Source organism: Cricetulus griseus, chromosome 3 (assembly GCF_003668045.3).
Source record: "Cricetulus griseus strain 17A/GY chromosome 3, alternate assembly CriGri-PICRH-1.0, whole genome shotgun sequence".
Lineage (NCBI taxonomy): Eukaryota > Metazoa > Chordata > Mammalia > Rodentia > Cricetidae > Cricetulus > Cricetulus griseus.
Window position 1 is genome coordinate 14,306,310 of NC_048596.1, and position 22,910 is coordinate 14,329,219.

General features: G+C 52.8%; 1 protein-coding gene across 1 annotated transcript in view; it reads right to left on the reverse strand.

Annotated features, from left to right (window-relative positions):
- The window catches only part of Neurl1 (neuralized E3 ubiquitin protein ligase 1), an 81,780-nt gene that overhangs the window by 16,292 nt on the left and 42,578 nt on the right, over positions 1-22,910 (reverse strand). Inside the window, exons 2-3 of the mRNA XM_027407081.2 lie at positions 5,799-6,040; positions 5,161-5,482 (exon numbers count right to left, since the gene is read on the reverse strand). Coding sequence (XP_027262882.1) covers positions 5,161-5,482; positions 5,799-6,040 — 564 coding nt within the window. The remainder of the gene's footprint in view (positions 1-5,160; positions 5,483-5,798; positions 6,041-22,910) is intronic.

Genomic DNA, 22,910 nt, shown 5'->3' on the forward strand with positions numbered 1-22,910 from the left:
CAAAGCTGGGCCACTGCCTTGGATAAGCAGCCCCCCAGAATCTGGCCCAAAGCCACCTGAGTCTTCATGCATAACACCCCTAGCAGGCAGGTGAGGCTTTCCACCCAGACCTGGAAGAGGAGTAGGAGGGCATGAACCCTTGCAAGCCCTGCTCCCAGCCCCTAGAGACTTTGCCACCACCACTCAGATGTGGCACCAGGTCTGCTCACACTGACCCCATGTCCAGATTGGCTGGGGGATCCAAAGTACAACCCTCCCTGCCCCCACCTTGGGCCTGGCACCCGCCCCCCCCCCCGCACCATGTTGTAAGCCATGGTTTCTCCTATTAAATACCCAGACAGCACAGGGACCACTGCAACATTGAACTCGAAGTGCTCTCTCTCTCTCTCTCTCTCTCTTCTCTCTCTGTCTCTCTCTCTCTCTCTCTCTCTCTCTCTCTCTCTCTCTCTCTCTCTGTGTGTGTGTGTGACACTCGCACGCATGCATACGTGTGCATGTGTGCCCAGTTGTGAACAACCCTTAAGGCCACAAGCTGCCCGCTGCCTTTCTTCCTCACTATCCCCTCCAGAATGGGACTTCCCTCTTGGCTCATCCCCACTCCGTGCCAGGGAACACCCATGTATGGCTAAATTGTTCTTCAGCCACTCCATTCTTTTCACCGACTTGGATTTCTTTTCCCACAGAAGTCCCCCTGGATTACCCCCAGCAGCACACCACAGTTGGACACCTCAGGTCACACTGAATTGCAGAATCAGATTTGGGCCACTTCATAGCTACGATATGGCTTGTCCCTTGGTGAAAACCCAGCAAGGTGAGGAGCTGGCTTTCAATTCTCCCATCACTCTCCCTTCTCTGCAGAGAGCCCAGGCCATGTCAGGCACTGCACAATGACCAGGACACCTTGTGAGTGGAGTCTGGGCTCACCTGCCTTTTGCAAGATCATGGCTGCTCTTTCCACCTTTTTCTTTTGGGGACACAGTCTCATGTAGTCTGGGCTGACCTTGAACTCACAATCCTCCTGCTTCAACTTCCTAAATGCTGAGGTTTCAGGCCTGTGTTCCACACCAAGTCGAGAAGCAGGGAGACCACAAGAAACTGGGATAGGAGTTTATCTGTTCGAGTATTAATCACCCCATAAAACTTGTGTTTATTTGGTTGCTGGCAGGCTTTTCTTCCTGGAGGTATGAAGCTGTTATTCTTGGAGATGCCATCCCAGGTTCGGGCCAGGGCACCCACAGGAAAGAGCGTGAGCTACTGAGCTCCGGGACATGGAGATGTGGCCTGGAAGGCCAGGAGTCGGCCTGCTGTCTGAGTCTGGACTGCAGTGAAATAGTTAAGAGCCCAGCCTCTGAACTGTCCACTTCTTCAGGGACACAGCCATCCATTTATGGGCTGGCTCCAATATCAAGTGTGAGCATACCTGCTACACTCAGTGTGCCAAGAACTTGACTACACTTGGGCCCTGACGACTGGACAGGTCAGGTGTTGGGGCTTTGCTCCACACACAAGTTGGAGGGGCCAGGGGAACCTGGAGGAAGTTCCTAAAGGCCAAATAATCCTTGGGGGATAGTCAACCCAGGAGTGACTGGCCCATCTTCAGAGCCACCAAGAAAGGGAACAATTTTCTTGAGAGAGGGCTGCTAAGAGGGGGACAACAAAAGATTCAAATGTGCTGGGCATGGTGGCCTGGAATCTCAGCACTTGGTTAGAGTAAGGCCAGGGCCACCTTTGAGACCCCTGAGGGATCCAGACCTTTGCCCCTACCCTCTCTTTCTTCCCCCAGCCTCCTCCTCACCTCTAACCCTCCCCTCTCTGTCTCTCTTGTTTTATACACACACACACACACACACACACACACACACACACACACACACACACAAATTAGTTTAGGAGGACCAAAGTGAGGAAATATTTTAATCTGCTAATTGACTTTAGGGGCCATAATCCCTGTTTGAAAATGCCAGGAATTGTGGTGATTTACGCCAGGACAGCAGTCACAGGCCTCAGCAGAGTAGCCTGCAGCAGATCCAAGGGCAACTGAACTTCTCTAAGAAAACCCATGTATAGTCACAGAAGGGGTGTGGGTCAGATTGGGCTCCAGAGCCAGCATGAGGCCCTGCTGATTCATCTCCAGCTTCCACCCCTACCTACCCTGAAGGTTGGAGCCCCCATGTCATTAGGCACAGTCTCCCCTTGTTCCCACCTGTCCAATCCAGTCTCCTACAATGTGTAAGGCCTGCTTGAGCCTCCTCTTACAAGAAGTCTCTCAAGATTCTACTGCCACAGACCTGAGCCTCCATTGACTTCCGGGCTCCTTTTATGTGTAAACCTGCTGGAGGCCATGGGAAAGACACTGCTTTATCGTGGAACTCTTTGTTCAGAGCCAGCTAGACCATATCCCTACATGGGCAGGCCAGGCCTTCCCAGACCTCAGTCTTCTCCCTGCTTAGGGTTAAGTGAGCTAATGATGGAAGCTATGACCACAGAGGTTAGCGATTTACAACTCTTTCCTGGTTGGTGATTGAGTCCTGGTGTCTCCTTTGCCTTCCTCACTGCCCAGTGAGCCCAGAGCTGTCTGATGGTAAGGCAGGCCTCCTTCAGCCCCGCCTACCTGTTCTTTTCTTCAGCTAACATTTCCCAGTGCTCCCTTTCAGCCAGCCTCCACTCTCCCCTCCTGTGTTACAGCCTAAACCCAGCAAGGCCTGCAAGGTTGGATAAGGTAGTCTCTAGAGCAGTGCTTCTCAGTCTTCCTAATGCTGCCGCCCTTTAATGCAGTCCCTCGGGTCATGGTGACCCCAACCATAAAATTATGTTTGCTGCTACGTTATGACTGTAATTTTGCTACTATGAATCCTAATGCAATGTCCATGTTTTCTGATGGTCCTAAACGACCCCTGTGAAAGGGTCACTCCATACCCCAAAGGAGTCGTGATACACAGGGAGGCAGTGTAGGAAAGACCTGGGTCCCTTCCTCAAAGGAACTCCTGTCCTATGGGAAATCAGACACAAGGATGGACTGAGGATCCCAGAGACCATAGAGCTGTGGTGGCATCAGGACAGAGAGGAAAATTCTAATCAGAGGCCTCAGGGAGGAGGTGGCATCAAAGGTGGGCCTCCAGGCAAGAGTGGAAACTGAGAGGAAAGGCACTCTTGGCCAGAGCTGGTAGCACAGGCTTGTAACCTCAGCTACTTGGGAGGCAGAGGCAGGAACATGCAAGTTCACAGGCAGCCTGGGCAACCAGTGAGACCCTGTCTCAAAATGAAGAGTTCAAAGCTCCCATTCAGGGGTGGAACACTGGCCTAGCATGCTGGAGGCCAGCTCTCAGTCTGGAGAGGTGAGAGGAGTATTCTTTGCTTAGGTAGGACTAAGAGTGTTGCTCCCACCTCCTTCACCCCTCACACAACAGGATGGTGACCTTCTCCAGAGCTGGAAGTCACTCATTCCCTGCCCTCCACCATGTGGCAGGGACCCCAGTAAGACACAGACACTTTTCAGAGCAGATGGTTGAGGCTGGACTGGACTCAGACTTAAGCTTTGGAGTTCTACTTGCCTTATAGTGTGAGACCCAGAGGACACTGGGGCAGCAGGAAGGGGCTCCTGTGAACTGTGGGTTAAGCAATTGTCCTCCACAGCAGAGGTAGGGATGATTGACAGCACTGGCCACTGCTGTGCCCCCACTGACCCACATATGGCCATCCACAGTACACATGGGCCCACCACCTGGCACAGGCACCCTTGTGCTAACCCAGGATCCAGCCCAGATCTGTCTCCGTAGCTAAGACACAATTTCTGGCAGGCAGAGCCCCTCAGGTGCACCCAGTACATAGAGGAAGTGGGGGAGGCTGCCCAGCCAGCCCGGATACCCTTCTTCAGTAGCTGTCACCAGGAATAGCCTGTTTGGGGCTCTCGACATGTCAGCGTGAACACAGGAACACTTTTATTGACTTGAAAAACAGAAAGTTCCCAAACTGCTAGTTAACAAAAACAGCCTCCTGATGTTTGGAACTTAACTCACAGGCTTCTGGCCATTACTCATGTCTTTGTCTTTCCTTTCCTTTTTTTTTTTTTTTTTTTTTTTTTCCTCAAGTCAAAGTGCTCTGAAAACAGTCACAATTTCTAGGCTCGGAAGGCAGAAAGGAAAACGGAAACGGGTTTTGAACCCCCCCTTGCAGCATTTCTCTCTGCAAGAGAAAGGGAGTGGGGATGGGGACAGAAGTGGCCAGCATTGGCTGGACATGTCTTTGATACCCAGGGCAGTGCAGCTACTCAGCCTCTTTAACTCCTCCCAGGACCTGTTTTCCAGATGAGGGAGCTGTTTGATCAGGCTCTGTTTGTATGTAGAGTTCACATGTCTGCAAGCACACACTTGAATATACATGACACATATGTCAAGCCGGGAAGAAGGGCTGGGCTATTATCCCCTCCATCACCAGCTCCCTGTGTGAACTTGCAGTCTGAGGGCCCTGGCAGTTCTGACAGATGCCATGGCTGGGAAGCCTGTCCCTTGGTGATCCAGGCCCAGCTCATCTTCTGATGTCCCCCAGCAGCTCCTATGGGGTGTTTGTCCTTCCCCTCCCCATGCAAGGACTGAGTTAAGCTGAGGGGTCTGAGTCCCACCCCTGGTGCCTGGTGCCTCCTGCTCCCCTCTCCCATTCCCTTAGCAAGGTTGCAGAAAGCCCTAGGGTGGAGCCCAGGTGCTAGGACAGCTGTAGGCCAGGGCCACAACTTGGTTTTGGGCTGGGTAGACCCAGTATGGAGAGCAGGCTACACCACCCATCCAAGAAGGACTCAACATCCCTCAATGTGAGTCTCCTCAAATTGTCTCAGAGTTGCTATGAGACAATGGTTACTGAAAGCAACATTAACCTCACCAGGACAGGGACAGGGCAGCCATTTCTGGTGGTGGAAGTTGTGCCCAACTCAGAAAGCACCCTGAGTGAGGGCCTGTGGGGGTTGCTAATAATCTTGCTAAGCTTCACTTGCCAAAGCTGTGGTCAGGAGGGGGGAACTGCAGTTCATAGAAAAGCCCTAGAATTGTTCCTGGGCCCCTTAGCCTCCATGCAGCCCCCATGACCCATGGGAATGGAGGTCAGTCCCAACACCTGAACTCTCAGGCAGGGTATGCCCCAAAGCTAATGAAGCAGATGGGTGGCACTCACCTAGCAGCTGGACGCCCCGCGTGAGGCCATAGACATCCACCAGGGCCCAGAGTGGGTCAGCCGTGCGGACGCCATTGAAGAAAAGCATGGCCGCCGAGTCGTTGATACAGTAGAAGACGCGGCCCTTCTTGTCCACCCAGAAGGCAATGATGTTGCCCTCGTTGGCAAACTCCTCAGGCAAAGCTTTGGCCCAGAAGCCACTCTGAGACACCAGGTCAGGGCAGGCGTACTTGGGCAACGAGTCGGGCTGGATTCGGGAAGGGTCCTTGCTGGTGAAGCCAAGTCGCAGGGCGCCACTCCAGCAGCATTGCTTCTTGGTGATCTGGCCACAGGGAGTGGGGACCCTTAGCCTAGCCTCTCCCCCTCGGTCATATGACCAAGGGGAAAGGGGTGGGCTCACTATAGACCACCCTCAGCCAACTCTTAGGGGTGTCCGACAGACAGAAAACTCACTGTGTGGCTCATTCCCACCCACCACCCATGGTTAGTGAAGGTCACTCCCACTGAGTCTTATTACCCAGGAGGGCCAGGAAAGGAGTAAGGGGGAGAGAAGGAAACAATAAAAGGAGATGGGGGCAGGCTGCTGGAAGCAGAACCGCAGGCCAAAGAGGTCAAAGGCAGGGGTCGGGGGCTCCCACCTTCAGCCTGACTTGCTCGTAGATGAGCACTGGGCGGTTACTGAAGGTGATGGCATTGCAGAAGCTGGCCTGCCTCTTGACGGCCTTGTGGCTGAGGTCCATGAGGATCTGGGAGCCCTTAGTGTGGGGGTGGAAGAGCAACGGGGTGGCCGGGAGCCCCCCGGCTGACAGCGCAGGAGGGCAGTGCTTCTGTTTGTGATGGCATCGGTGAGAGGTGACCGGGAAGGAGCCCCCGATGGAGTCTGCAAAGGAACAGGCCACAGCCTCAGAGAACTTAATAGAACCAAGAGCCTGGTCCGGGTCTCGTAGGGGAGGCCAGGGAAGAAGCGGCGGTCATGCACTGGCCAGCATTTGCACCTTCACCAGCGCAGCCAGCTGTAACCGCCATCCTTCCCGCTACCATCACTGGTTCCCCAACCGCCACCCTCTACTGCAGTGGTTCTCAACCTGTGGGGCGTGACCCCTTTGTGGGTCACGTATCCGACATCCTACATATCAGATATTCACATTATGACTCACAACAGTAGCAAAATTGCAGTTATAAAGTAGCAACAAAAATAATGTTACGGTTGGGGGTTCCCACAGCATGAGGAACTAACTGTGTTAATGGGTTGTAGCGTCAGGAAGGTTGAGGACTGCCGGGCTATCCACCACCTCCATCCTGCCCCCCCACTAGCAGTAACTTCCTCCCACCCTCAGCTGCGATGTCCCATCCCCCTGTCCTGCACCCTTCACTGTCACTACAAACATTCGTCCTCTTCATCTTATTCACCATCGCTCATTATCTACCAAGTCCTGACCTCGGCACTGAAGCTACCAACATGGAACACACATGGCTCTTGTCCTGAACCAATACTCCTTCCCAGGACACAGACATTGATGGAAATCACCACACTAAATGACACACAGTGGTCACCACCCAAAGAACCAGCAGGAAGCTTGCCTCTCCGGAAGACCCCTGGAGGAGGAGATGACAGACAGGGCAGCACAGGGACTCAGCTGGTAAGGCAGGGCTGTGGTGGAGTTGTGATCATGGAGTCAGTGCCAGACTCAGTGTCAAGGACATAAGTCCCTCCCTCAAGACCATCCCTATGTGCCTCAGGCTTCACTCCTGCTCAACATTGCCCGTACCAGTAGCACCGGGGGCACCACACAAAGGCATGGTACTTTCTCCCACTACTGATGATCTCCTGAAGTGGCATAGAGGCTAGGACAGACTTGGAGAAGGGCAAGCACTTTATAGATGTGCAGATAGCAGCCAGAAGACAAACAGAAACAGTCAACGCTGCAGGACAAGGTCACTGGTGGCTTCTCTGCCACTCATTGACCGAATGACATTTCCCTCCCTGGGACACTGCTTGGTCTGTGCCTCAGGATCAGCAGCTGGAGTGGGGGCATCCTACATGGGCTAGGAGCTAGGGTACCCTTTCTTCCCCAGCTCCTGTGCCCTGCCAGCCTTACAGAAAATGGAGCCTGTCTATCCTGTCATCTTAAGCAAAGAGTCATGGGCAACAGCGGGCAGACAAAGGTGGAAGGATGCAGGGCTTCCAGGGCATCTCAGATTCCAGTCCACGTGAGACAACAACTTAAGAACTGGTTAGCAGCCCTAACTCTCTCTCCACTGCCCTGCACAGATCCCTCCACCCAATCCACAAGGGAGGGAGAGGAGGGAAGCAGGGAGGGGAGAGGAATGGGCAACCCTGGAGGCCCTGGAGGCCAAGCCTGTCAGGACACTTTGGTCTGTGTCACCTCGAATCTCTGCTTCCTTCTCTTAAGGGCCCCAGACACTAGCTCCAAAGCCTGGCACCAGCTTCTACCCTGCCCACACTCCTCTGGGCTTCTCTAGAACAAGTTCTTGTGTGCCGGGCCCAAGGGGTGGGGTAGCATGAGAAAGGTTTGCTTTGCTCTCTTCAAGAAGACAAAAAGTTCTAGAACTGTCCAGGGGTGCAAGGGCTCCAGCAGCCACCAGGCCAAAAGGGCTGGAATATCTTGGGAGTCCCAGATAGTTGAGTGGGCTCCCTAAGTGGCCTCTGGGTAGTGTGAAGGGCAGGAAGTCATCCCAGGTAAAGGATAGAGGAAGCAGTAGTTTTAGGTACCCTGACTGGGAGAGGCACCCAGCTGGCCTCATACACATCTTGAATCTTAGTTTCCTGCTGCTGGGGCTGGAGAGAGAGCTCAGTAGCTAAGAATGCTCGCTATGGAAGCATGAGAACCCAAGTTCAAATCGCTAGTGACCATATAGAAAGCCAGGCATGGCTGCTCTAGTGCCTGTAATCCCAGTGTTGTGTCAGACAGAGACAGGAGGATTGCTGGGGCTTGTCTGTCTCAGGGAATAAGGCAGAGAGTGACAGGGCAGGACATACATCCTCTGGCCTCCAGATACATGCAATGTGCACATACACATGCAGAGATATCCCTCTCGGCCACATACACAGAGCTCTCAGCCCTCATTTGATGCTGGAACACAACCATTCTGAGGTGAAAACAGGTTGGCAGTCTGCCTGAGGGGGCAGCTTCTATACAACAGGACATTTACACTTGAGGGTGCTCCCCCAAGACAAGTGAGCACACGGATGGCTATGGTCTGCACACGGTATGTAGCAGCTTGGTTCATGGCCATCCCCAAGCCATTCAAGTATGCTCCTGCTGTGAAGGGGTGAGTGCAGCGGCTGGCTCTGAGGGAAAACGCATGCTAAGCGACAAAAGCCAGCACAAAAGGTCACCTACTACATGGCTGCTTCTCAGTGACACTGGAGAGGGGGGTTGTGGGGTCAGAGTTTGGGGTGAGGAAAGAGAGGACTACACAGAAGCCTGGAGAAGTTCTTGTGTTGACAGAAATATTCTGTCTTAGTGGCGGTGGTCACAGAACTTACACGGTTGTCCCCAAACCCAGATACATTCAGATGATTTTTACTGGACAGACATTAGACTTCAGCAAGGAGCTGCGGCTAGGGAGGTGTCCATCAGGTAAGAGCACTTCCTGCACAAGCATGAGGATTTGAGTTCAGCACCCACATAAGCATAGCTGGGCAGGTACCTGTAACCCCAGCACTCAGAGGGAGAGGACAGAGACAGGAGATAGCTGGGACTTGCTGGCTGCCAGCCTCACGTCACATGAAATGAGAGACCCTGTCTCAGGAGAGCAATGCATTTATGTCCTCCTCTGACCCCTGGACATGAGCGAAAGTATGTGCACACACCACACACACACATCACATCACATCACACCACACACACACACATCACACACATACACACACACATCACACACATACACACACACACATCACACACATACACACACACATCACACACATACACACATCACACACATACACACACACACATCACACACATACACACACACACACACATACACACACACACATCACACACATACACACATCACACACATACACACACACACATCACACACATACACACACACATCACACACATACACACATCACACACATACACACATCACACACATACACACATCACACACATACACACACACATCACACACATACACACACACACACACACACATATCACACCACACACACACACACACACATATCACATCACACACACACACACACACACACACACACACACACACACACACACCACATACACGAAAGAGAGTGGAGAAAACTACCAGCCAGGTCTCTGACAGCAGCAATAGTGGGAAGAAAGGTGGAATTTCTGGCCACCAAGGTACCCCCATCACTTGGTCCCAGGAAGGGTTCATAAGGCTTTAGATCACCTCACAGGAGTCCCCAAGCCAAGTGTGTTGACACTCTAACCTTAACCACAAGTCCCCTCCCAACCTGTGAAGTGAAATGGACGCTATTCCTGTCCTGGTGGGTGGAGACAAGGTACTCTGGCAGCTTCAATGCTGGGGAGTGTGACGATTTTGGGTCTACCTCTCCTGCCCACATTGCGGTTCCAATGCCATCAGGACAGTCACTGAGTGACCCCCAGACACCTCTTTGGTCTGCTGGCCACCCTCTTCCCATAAACCATCAGCTGTTTGGCAGCCCCAGCTAAATGCCTGACCCACACCCTGCCTGACTCCTCCCACAGTCTGAGGGGGTCCTTGAGCACCCCACACCCAGGCTATTACTCCCACCATCCACACCAGCATTCCTGGATTCCGTCCCCTCCTGTCTGCCCTACAGGCCTTGGTCTCCTCTGAAAGGGCCAGGACTACCACAGAAAGGCACCTAAACTGTGTCCTGTACACCTCCAGTGTGCAAAGTCCTCCTAAGATGCTGGGGCCACCATAGAGGCACCTATGGGCTCTTCTGTGATTGGGACCCTCAGAGGTGGCTAATGTGGATAGCCTGACCTGAGCAACTGCCACCCAAGTCCCTGCTTCTGCTGTCTCCCTTCCTGTCACATCTGACACGGAAATCCACTAGGCTGTGGGGGTGGAAGCACAGTGAGATTATTACATGCACAGCTCTGACACCAAGGACCCAGACGGGGCAGTTGGGGTGGGCTCCTTTTCATCACTATGACACTGTAGGCTCCCCGTTCTGTAGATGAACGAGTTAGTTTTAGACAAAGAGGAAAACTAAGATTTGACTGTGTTCTTCCAATGTGTATCCAGGCTGCTTTGCCCGACTCTGTATCCAATACTAGAGTGTGGTGAGATACTGTTTATTAAAGCTTACCTGAAGATTCAGAAAGCAAAGTCAGTCACAAGCCTATCATAGAAGCCAGGCACACCCCTTTAATCCCAGCAGCCAGAAGCTAGGAGGTGGTGGCACACACCTTTAATCCTAGGACTCAGGATTAAGAGATAGATGGATCTCTGAGAGTCCAAGGCCACCCAAATCTACACATGAGTGAATCAGTCTAAAAGAGAATTATAGCTCACACTTTTAATCCCAACATTAGGGAGGTATATAAGACAGAAGCAAGGTCTCAGAGAGGCATTCATTCTCCAGCCACACTGAAGAGAGGCAGCAGTTTGAGACTTGGTGAAGAGCTCGTGCATGCATCAGCCCTTTCAGCCTGAGCTAGAGGTGACAGTTTGTGGCCGGTTGCTTTGCTTTTCTGATATTCAGCTTGAAGCTTGAACCCCAATATCAGTCTCTGGGTCATTTATTTTTTGTTGCACTAGAGGTCATCTACCCATGGTTCTGGGGACAGGTGGAGAGGAAGTGCTGACAAGGCACCTGCACCCCAGCAAAGGTACAGCCTGTAGTGAGCCTGAGGGCTTTGCTACTCAAGCAGAACACCCATCCTGCCACCAGCTCCCAGCAGAGGTCCAAGGCTGCCCTTTAGTGACAAGTTGACAAGCTCATGGGAACCTCCACAAGGGCCCCTGCTGATGCTGATGAGAAGTGAGACTCTTCCAGGGCCCTGTCTTCCTTAGGCATGCAAGCTGCCAAGACAGGCCTGGCCCTCCTCTACAGTGATGACCTCATGGCCTCCACCAAGCTCTTCCCAGCATTGCTGTGGAGTCTGATAGCTGTGCTGCCAAGGAGCAGGGAGGGTGTGGGAGGCAGCACTAACCCTGCTGAAGAGCCCAACCCCTGTGCCACACACCGGGCAGTGTCCTGACTGTCCCTGAATGCCACCTGACGCAGACCTGCATAAGTTAGCTTAAACTTATGATCTCTCAGCCAGAGTGCAGAGAGCCCAGGTCCGAGTTCAATCCTGACCATCTCCAAGCCCAGCCACTCTGCCTTGTGTGTGGATACTGTGTGGAGCCTCAGTTTTCCCATCTGTGAAATGGGTCACCACAGCCTTCATGGGATCAAACAAGGCAATGAAGGGACAACTCAGAGAGTGGTCATTGTTGTGTGATCATTGCGAGGTACACCACGGCACGTCTTCCACTTCCATGACCTCTGCCCCAGCTGGTCCCCCTGACCACACTCCTTTCCCGCCAACTCCCCACCCCCACACCCCGCAGCTGCTGCAAACCTTCCCAGTCTTTTAAGGCCCAACTGAGCCCATGGCTCTTGAGACTACCTTATTCTGAACCTTGACCCTGAATACAAGTACTGGCCTCATATTCACCTCCTATAAAGCCTGGCTCACTTTTCAGGGGGCGTGTGAAGGGGGTGATGGGCAGAGACCATGAACACTGGAAGCAGGAGGCCTTTAGTTCAAACCCGAGCCAGGCTGCAAAACTGCTGTGACTTCAGGCAAGTTGAGTTCTTTATAAACAGGCTCTTGGGGCTGGAGAGATGCGTTGAGAACATCTGCTGTTGTTGCAGGGGACTTGAGTTCTGTTTCAGCATTCACCATAGGCTACTCTGGCCTCCGAGGGCATCTGCATTTGCGCGCGTGCGACACACACACACACACACACACACACACACACACACACACACACAGGTGGGGGGAAGAGGGAGCGAGAGAAGAGACATATACATAATTTAAAATAAAAAAAATGGAAGCTCATAGCTGCCTTGCTTACTTCTCCCAGTTGCTCACAACATTGATGCAATTGTTGATTCAATACTTCTCCCAGTTGCTCACAACATTGATGCATTGATTCAAAACAATTTTCCAAATCTTAAAACCTGAGTCCAACATAAAGTGTTTTGTTTGTTTTTGTTTTTCAAGACAGGGTTTCTCTGTGGCTTTGGAGGCTGTCCTGGAACTAGCTCTTGTAGACCAGGCTGGTCTCGAACTCACAGGGATCCACCTGCCTCTGCCTCCTGAGTGCTGGGATTAAAGTCGCGCGCCACCACTGCCCAGCAGTTTTGTTTTGTTTTAAATAAAAGTGACAACTATGATAGGAAGTGTCCATTTATTTTTTCTGCAAAGAGCCAAACTCTACAGCCTTGCCTTTTCCCAGATGTAGTTCTGGGCTCAGACCGCACTGCACGCTGGGCCCGACTTGGACAGGCTTGTATGCATTCTCTGAACAGAGGCCCCTCTGCAGAAGAAGGGCCAGGAGATGGGAGACAGAAGATGGAGATGGCTGTCCAGCTAGGGAGAAGTGTAAGCAGCTTCCTTGAAAGTCTCCATTTCCCCAATGGCCTCACCTCTAGACATGGCACCACCCATTTCCTAGGCTTAGAAGGCTTCCCTCCCTGCCCACCATGGACCAGCCCTTTTCTTGCTCATCCCACAGACTTTAAGGCCTTTCAGAAGTCTCAGTGGGACCTTGACATGCACTTCTGGGGACCTATAGATCCCCAAGCAGAGTGTCCCTCCCCACACAGGACTTTGAGACCCTGGGTCACCCTAAGGCACACATGTTACAGGGCACTTTCCCTCAGCAATTCTGCACCCTTTGGTTCTGGCATCTCTGCAAGAGCTGGGAAAGGTCTCTCTGCCCTCTCAGAGAGGCTTCCTGGCTGGGGAGGGCAATAAGGTTCCTTGTGTCCACCCTTCCCCATGATGGACAGGACGCTCCCTGGGAGAAGGGCTGCCGTCTTGTTCACCGCTGTTTTCCAATGTTCTGATCAAGCACAGAATGGATGCTGAAGCAAAAGGATAAAAAGCCCCGAGGAGGCTGTGTCCCTCATGTTGTGATGACCCTCAACCATAACCTTACTTCCAATGCTACTTCATAACTGTAATTTTGCTACTGTTTCAAATCTTAATGGAAACATTTGTGTTTTCCAACAGTCTTATGTGACCCTATGAAAGGGTCGTTTGGCCCTAAAGGGTTTGAGAGCCACTGTGCTCGTGTGTGGTTTTCTCATCTGAGTGCCCGCTTTGTGCCTTGCCCTTCCTGGGGGCCCAGTGGAGACATTAGATGATGATTGATGGGCGTCACTTTCTAGTCTTCCCGAGATGCCACTCTACACACTTGACCACAGCCCAAGACCCCTTATCGGCTCCGCACTACCGGCAAGAAAGGAGGAGGAGACCGCTGAGGGATTGTTCTCCTGTACCAGGCTTCCTTCACATCCAGCCTGTCTCACCTTCCCAAACCCTGTGAAGCGGCTGTCTGTGGCAAGCACCTCTACCGAACTTTGGCCCAAGAGGACCATCTTGGCCTCTGGGCCGTCTTGCTCTTGTGTGGTCCCTTCCCCTGCAGTGTGGGCTTCTAAAGCAGATCATAGCTGAAGTAATGAAATGTCACTCCCATTGGGTCATAGAAGGAGTGTCACTTCTTGGTTGTTACTGTCCTCTCTGGAATTATTTCCTCAGGGGAGGACAGCTGCTATGCCTGTAGGGAGATGTGGGGAAGATTAAGGACTACCAGTAACTGTGAGTAATCTTGATGATGGCTCCTCTCCAGGCAAGCCTTCCGATGAGGCTGCAGTCCCAGTGAACTGACTGACTGCAACCTCAGGAAAGAGAGGTCACCCCCCCCCCAGGAAACACAGGATCCCAGGACACAGAAGCAGTGAACTGGCTAAACCGCTCACAGTTTCAGGCAGTGGAGCTTGGGGGTAATAGGCTATGCAGCAACAGACAATACCACACTGATGGTCCTGGTTCACCGATTTCAGAACAGACCCTGAAAACTAATGACTTGCCAAGGTCACATAGATGAGCTCTGAGCTCTGAACCTATCATACCACACATGGGCTCCTCACTGCCTCAGCAAGCCAGCTGGCCTACTCAGCCCATCCCCTGCCTTCTGCCCTCCCTGAGCCCATCTGGAGATCTCCCAGGCTTGAATCCTCTTGCTGTCATGACCTAGCATGAGAAGCCACGCTAGCACACCACTATCCCCACCCCTCACAAACCTGACAATGCACATGGCATACCCTGAAGCTACCTGCAGCACCGGAGGGGTCCATGGTGATGTGGGAGGGGAAGGAACAGCAGAACGGCCAGCCCACAGACAAATTCATCTCTAAGCTGAGCTTCCTGCCCACTCTCTCTCGCTCGCTTGCTCGCTCACTCGCTCGCTTGCAAATTCACTCGTGGTGACGTCACAATCTGATGTTCCCAGCAGCCAGCAGCCACACACCTGCGACCATCACCTAGGAAGGAGATTCCATCTCCTTCTTCCTGTTCTACCTTAAGATTCCACAAGGGAATTTCCAGATGACTCAGCCTGCTCTCACTGTCCCTATGTTCCCAAGGCTACCCCAAAGGCAGGTCTGAGACAAGGGAAGGCATGGCTCCCATCAATTCCTGCCCCACACAGTGTCACCCTCAGCTCTCCTTACACAGATCCACACCTACTTTGCGCGCACACACACACACACACACACACACACACACACACACACACACACACAGAGTTACTGGAGGAGAGCGAATTCATGAGGATCAGCTCTCCTCTCTCCTCTCTCTCTCTCTCTCTCTCTCTCTCTCTCTCTCTCTCTCTCTCTCTCTCTCTGTCTCTCTCTCTCTCTCTCTCATTTACCAGCCCCTGCATCTGAGAATCTGAGATCCTTGATGCTCAGCCTCTCTTGTGCTCCCACCCTGCAAGGTAAGTGTCTAGAGGAAGAGCACCTCTCCCTAGTCCCTGGTAACCCCATCTACCTCCCAGACCTCATGCCTTTCCCAGGCTCTTCCCTCCCCTCCAGTGTGGGCTGGACCCAACTAGTCACTTCTAGGTAGCTGGTGGGTATGCCAACGTGTGGATCCGAACACCTAGCGAACATTGTCCTGGGGGCCCAGCAGGCCTGAAGGTGGAGGGACAGCAGGGTGTTTGCCTATGTACATTCTAGCAAGCACATGGGACAGAAGACCCTCAAGGAAACCCTCATGGATGCTCACCCTAGGCCATGTGCCAACTGTGCTTCCATCAGTCAACTTGATCTTACGCCCACTCTGCTGACAAACCTTCCCATCTTAATCCAGTGACCAACTCAGGCACTATCCAACAAAAATGGAGCTGCTTCTAGCTTTCACCTAGAACATATCTCCCTCCCCTTCTCCTCACAGCTTTCCTGGCCTCATTGCCCAGGGGCCCAGTTCAGCCTCATCTTTTCTTAGCTCCCTGCCATTTCAGCTCCAAGCCAGGCCTGTACTCCATACTCTGTCTCCATACAGACCAAGGCCTCTGGTGTCCACGGAAGGCCGGTACTAGGATGAGTGATGCCAGAACAGCCTGTTGCTTACCCTCTCTGAGCATGAAGGCTCTGTGGCTCCATAGTCCTGGGCTCTGAACAGCTAAGTTCCCCCTCCCACCGCAGCTCTGCACTAATCTCAGGGCCCATAAGGCCTGAGGAGGCTGTGCCCTACTGCAGCACTCACTATTAAGGAACTCAAGAAGGGAAAGTAAGGAGCCAGTCTGGTGAGACAAGGCCACATGTCTCATCTGAGGCACTGTGTGCCCTCAGCCAGCATCCCCCTTTTGGGTGATGTCATCTCCCTCTGTGATGAGTGAAGCTCAGTGTCTCAGAACCCCGCATTCTCGGATGCTTGGCACATGTGAAGTCTAGTGACCAAGTTGGAGGTGAGCCACTTGCATTTCACTGATATCACTCCTCACACAAGGGGTCCATTCCTGGCTCGATGAACACTACAGGAAGATAAAGGAGGAAGTGGGGAGAAGAGGAAAGAAAGGGGGAGGGGAGGCCTCTCAGTGTCCTGCTGCCTCCCTGTGGGACTTGCCACATTGTCCACTCCAGCAGCCCTGAGAGCAGGTGCTGCCCCGGAAACCTGCCTAGAGAAAGAGACTGAGCACACAACCACAGAAACCAGTTTCCAAATGGGAATTCATCCCGCCCATTGGTCCCCTGCGGGCTACTCCCAGGGCTGGATTCCACTTTACCAACACACACACACACACACACACACACACACACACACACACACACACACATGCCACCATCACAGGGTACACCATAAGCATGGCTGCTTACAGTAAGAACAACAGTCTCTTCAATATACAAAGACACACCACATGGGTACACAAATAGGGACTCAAAACACAGCTATACCATCTGTGGACACCAAATACAAAGATACCCAAAACATGATGTCATGCACACACACAGCAGATAAAACCCAACACAGAGTGCAAGGTCAATGCTCACCACCACCCTTCACTCATTGTCACCTAGCAATCCAAAATATTTGGGCTAGAAACAAACCAAAAACCCAAGGGCCATGTGACCGTCTTTGGGGGCCCAAGTGAGCCATGCAGAGTAAGAGCACCCACAGGAAGCAGCCAGTCTGTGCCTTCGCTAATCCCAGTTCACCTTCTAAAAGGAGGCAGAGCCAGCCATAGGGCAATCAGTATGCTATGCAGGACAGGAAGGCATACATGCGTATGGACATGTGAGGACAGATGGACAGAGCTCGACTGGATGCTGTTAGACACAGGCACATCCTTCACACACCCACTGCTCCTGATGGCAGCTGAGGTGACGGCTAGGGCAAGCTGGAGAGGCCTGACTTGACAGGGAAGGGAAGTAGGCAAATGAGACACTTGATTAGCACTCAGCAATACCTCCCCAGCCTAGATGCCCACCCAACTATGTTCCTGTCCCTTGTGACATGGGACACCTGAAGGAGAAGGAAGGACTCTGCCTGACCCTGGACCCAGACCGCTTCTCCGAGACCTCTTGATTTCCTCCACTTGGCATTCTTTTCACCCCATCCACACAATCATCACGGAAATCTTTGTGAGAGCAGCTACTGTTGGTCCTGCTGACTAACGAGAACACTGGGAGGCACCCGACCCCATCCTCATCACAGTGATGTCATCTACTCAAGAGCATGAGCTGAGCAGCTCTTGTGGCTTCATGTACTTGTGGATCGTCTGCTCTAAGGCAGCCAGAGGACAGTGGCCACGTGTTTCAAAGGCCCTTCTGTCCTGCCCAGTCCCCAAACCTGGCCAGGTCTGACCCCAGTGGAAAATGTCAGCTGGCTCCAGACCCTCTGCCAACAGTGAACCCAGGCCATAAGCAGGCCAGGCCTAGGTCAGCCCATTCCAAGTCTCAGGCCAAAGCCCGGTCCCTGACACTGTCCCAGCAAGCTCTGTATTATGCATCTTCTAGGACCTTCCATCTGCCACTTGGCCCTCCAGACCCAGGATTGATTCAGAAAATCAATAATCTGCTTTTCCTAAATCTTTACCTTTTTATTTTTAAATTAGTAATTACTACCCCAATGTTCAGAGCCTGGAAGAGGGCAATCAGCTGGCCATCGGCCACTAGTCATGGTTTCTAAGTTGCTCCTTCTCTCCTGCCTGGGCCTCCTCTGGGCTCCTGGATACCCAACAGACTCAGCAGATGGAGAGTACACACACTTTCCAGTACCCTGCCTTATAGGGAGGGTCACAGAGCATTGAGGTGGGGACTCTGACTCCAGACAGTCTGCAGAGGAGCCCAGTTCCAGTTCCAAGGAAGGGTCCCCCCTGAGTCTGTTGCCACATTAGCCATGTTGCTCCCAAGACCACGGCACATGAGCTGGGCAGTGCAGAAGACAGGAGTCCAAGCAAGCTGGAGCGAATAGGATGCAACCAACCTGCTTCCTTCCCCTCCTTCATCCCCCTGCCTGTGGGTCTGCCAGAAATTCATTCACCTCTCCTGGAGAACCTGGTCAGGCTCGGGCTGCCTTACCACACCGGTGTCACAGCACACCTGTGTGCTTAGGCACAAGCTGGCACAGGTACACAACCAAAGATACCTCCAAGGTAAATTCACAAGCACAGACACTTGTGTACACACACAGGATGCCCACACATCCCTCCCAGACCACCTCCAAGACCCAGAATCTGTCTCCCCAGTTGTCTAAGTGTGGTCTGCCTCAGTCCCTGTGAGAAGAAGTACTCTTGGGATACCCAGGACCTCACATTCCACTCAGGGGCTGCTCCATACCCTGGTAAGAGGACAAGGCCACTTTGCAGGGAAACTCACATGTCTGACCTTCCAGCTTTCCCTAGATCCTTGTTTCTACAGCTACAGTGCCAGCCACCACCCCCCCACCACACACATAGCCCCAAAGCCCACCAAAGAGAGACAGGAAAGGGGCACGAATCCCTCTATCCCAGTGCCTCTCCACTCCAGCCTCCCAAGCGGTCCCCAGGATCAGTGTGGGTGGAACCCGCCTTACCGTGGAAAGTGTTCCGTGTGATCTGTCCCCCCATCTCAGGCCTCGGGCAGCTTGGCCACCTCCGTTTGGCCGGCTGGCCTCGTCACGGAGCAGCCCTGGCCACCAGCTCCCCTCCTCCTTCCCCCTGTCCTCCCCCGCGGCCAGCAGGCATGGCAGGGCCAAGCGGCCCCTTTTGCGCCCCCACGCTCTCTCTCCCTCCTGCATGCACACGCCTGCCTGCCAGCCAGCCGGCCACACACGCACACCCCCTGGTTGCGCTTGCTGCCTCTCAGCTCCCACCCACTGGGAGCCTCCCCCACCTCTGTGCTGGTTCAGGCAAGGGATCTGTCATGTTTATTTACATAAGGAGGAGGAGACTGGAGGCTTCCTGAAATAGCCAAGCTCCAGAAAGCGCTGGAGATGCCCCAGCAGAACACACACACACACACACACACACACACACACACACAGACACACACACACACACACACACACACACACACTGTCCCATGGATATGGAGATACACACAACACCTCCCCTGTCACCCAGACCAACAGCCAACAGCCATTCAATATTCAGGGGACTTCACATGGCACTCCATGCAGAATAGGGATGAAGCCAAGGGTGGGATAAAGCAATATTGACTTTGCCCCTGCCCTGATGATACCACAGTCAAGCTAGGGAGCTTCAGGGCAAAGAACTCCCACCATCTCTGTCTTCCTCCAGACTCAGTTGCAAGCATTTAGCAAGGAATAATTCCTTCAGTCTTTGCAGGATTACCTATGAGGTCAGCATCAGTACTATTATCGACAGGTACCACTCCCAAAAGGCCAGAAGGCCAATGAAAAGAGAGCTAACTAGAGGATAGCAGGGCTGGGATGAGAAGCCAGGTACTTTGGTGACGGAATCCAGGCTTTCACTCTCATGCCAAGTTGTCTTTTCAACCTTGCACGTTCACACCCTTGCACAGCCACACTGACCTACACAGTATATCTGCATCATTCTACATGTCTATGAGCATGGACACACATGCACACACGCGTGCATGAGCACGTACACACACACACTAAACACCACTGGGGTGCCTGCTTACCCATCTCCTGCCCTACACACTCCATGCATTCTCCCATAGACTCAACAGCTCCTGGAGGAATCTTAAGGTGCAGAATCTGGCCCCACCCTGCACCCAGGGAAAAAGGAAGCACAGAGCGGGCAAGTGAGGCTGAGAAGGAAAACCCTAGCCCTAAGCAGCAAGCCCAAGTTGCCATCAAAAGGGCCAAGCCGTGCACTGAGGACTCATGGTGCATGAAACGTAAGTGTGTCTTATACCCATTTTACAGAACAGAAGGTGAGTGTTCTGAGAAGCTAAGTGTAAGGATCCCAGCACATCACAGACTGCAGCCTAGGCAGGTCTGGGAAACCCTTGCTATCTATTCATTACGCTCTGTCCAGGATAAACACCTCCCCCAGGCCCTGTCCTTACGGTTAGGGATCTATATTCCCAGAGAAAGATACAGATGGGGATCCAAGGGCTGGAGAAAGAGCTGGGGGAAAGTGTGGGGGCTGCCTCACATCCAATGGAACGCAGGTGTGAGCATCTGTGAGGTTCTCAGGACACTGCTGTTGCCCACACACCGCCTCCACACCCCAATCTGACAGGACAGAGAGAATGCAGAGGGACATTGGGACCTAATTGGGCTCAGTAGCTAGAAAGCTGGGCAGGCCCTGGGTGTGAGTGCCTACGGCCTGCCTGGTGGTTCTCTCTGCCAGGGACTTCATCTGGGAGAAGCTGTGGCCCTGAATTCTATGCAAGGCAGCTCCCCTCACATTGGCACGCATTCACTTGTGGATACACACACACACACACACACACACACACACACACACACACACACACACACACACACACACACACACAGCCCTGATCCCTTCCTATGGGGGAAAGTAGCTGAGGCATCTGACCACTCTGCTCATGGGATCACAGAAACAAAGGCGTGGCCCTGCACTGCTCTAATCAGGTTACACACACAGGGATCTCATTTCAGTACCCCACTTTAATCACATGTGTATCTTTGCATAGTGAGCATGCCTGTGTGGGGGATGCACATGTCTGCGTGCATACGTGGAGTCCCAAAGCTGACACTGGAACCTTCCTCGATTATTCTCCACTTTATTAGTCGGGACAAGATCTCTCCCTTGAACCCAGAGCTTTGTCGATCAACTGGTCTAGCCAGCCGGTTTGCTAGCCCGCCCGTCCCTGCCTCTCAACTTCTGGGATTCGGGGCAGTCAGCAAACTTGCCTAGCTTTTACATGGCTTCTGGGAGTCCACATTCAGGTGGTCACTTTTGGACAACAAGCCCTTTACCCACTGAGCCCCCTGTCTCCTGCCTGCCATTTAATATACCTTGCTGGCCTTGGGCCACTAACCTCTCCCGAATGGCAACCTAGTCTTCTCGTGGCTCAGCATCCACACACCAGTCATGCTTGCTTAGCCCCGGCCCCTGCTCTCTTCCTTGGGGCTGAAGGTGGGTCCCCATTTTTGGAACTTGTCTCTCCTCTGAACCCCGAAGCTGTGTCCCTCCTGATCCTTGTCTTATTCTGCCCAAGACAGAGACAGCTAGGGCCTAGTCAGGACCTAGTCAGGGCCTAGTCAGGGCCTAGTCAGTCTATGTGTCCCAGCTTCTTCTGGGTGGAGATCAACAATCTAAGGCAGCTAACCCCACAGCATCTGCTACACGCCAAACCCTGATCCACACAGTGGGGGGGGGTGCGGGGGATCCACAGCAGGCAGATCCTAGCTCTCAGGAATCTCAGCAAAACACACATCTCTCAGATAACCACCATGCAGAATATATGCTCACTTTTCTATATTAAAAAAAAAAAAAAAAAGGTGCCGGGTGTTGGTGGCGCACGCCTTTAATCCCAGCACTCGGAGGCAGAGGCAGGCGGATCTCTGTGAGTTCGAGACCAGCCTGGTCTACAAGAGCTAGTTCCAGGACAGCCTCCAAAGCCACAGAGAAAGAAAGCCTGTCTTGAAAAACCAAAAAAAAAAAAAAAGTGCTGAAACCAAGGATTCCGGCTCTGGTGAGCTTGAGGCAGGTTTTCCTCCAAAGTACCCAGAACAGGCAGGATTTGTAGGTCCCTGATATTCAACGGAGGTGGACAGGGGACCAGCGCTGCAGAGAATCAGCAGGCACCTGTGCAAAGACCTGCGGGCTGTAAGGAGCTTGACATAGTCAAGAAGCAAGGCTGGTGTGGACAGCATAGGATCAGTGGGACAGCCCATGGTGAAATTTGCTGTCCGCAAGACTATATGGGCCAGGGAAATGAAATGACACAGGGGCCTGGAGAAGCAGAATGAAGACCAGGCTATTAACCTGAAAGCAACAAGGAACCCTGACAGGCTTCAGTGGGAGAGGCAGCAAGAGCAGACACACACATGTCTACAAGGTCACTCTGCCATCTGGTGTGGGGCATGCGTGGGAAGAGACGAGAGGTGCTAGGGCAGAGAGCAGCGGCATCCGGAAGGATGGGGCCAGCACCGGGTTTGCCCTCACTCCCCCTCCGGCCTCCCATCATGCCTTGTAGAGGGGGTATTGGGAAAATATCTCACAGTGGAATTGGGTTCATTCACAGGATGGAGAACATAAAACTGAGAAGTATGCAGCTAGGGTGGGGCCCATGTGGCCAGGGGGCCATGGAGTCCTTCAGTGGAGAAAAGGAAATAGAAGCCAGGCGTGGTGACATACACTTGTAATTCCAAAACTCGGGAGATGGAGGCAGGAGAAGCATGAGCTTGAGGATAGCCTGGGCTACATCACTAGAAACCTATTTGATGGTTTAAGAAAAATTGAGAATTAGGGGTCACCTTGGTGGCTCCAGGGCTTCCCGAACAGTACTACAGAACAAAGGATTCTTCCTACCTGGTCCACTGCCCTGTTTTCAGAAGGAAGTGGCAATGCACCCTACCCAGAGCAGTGTCCACAGCTCTGTAGAGGAGGCTGTACCTCTTCTTCAGGGGGGAGCCCGAGATACATCCCTACTAGGATTTATTCACTGGGAAACCACATAAGCCTCCACTTAATCAAAAGATTCTATCTACTAAAAGGGATAAAGAGAGCACCACTCATTCACTCCGCAAGCTTCCCTGTGCACCACTGCGGACCAAGGGGCAAGC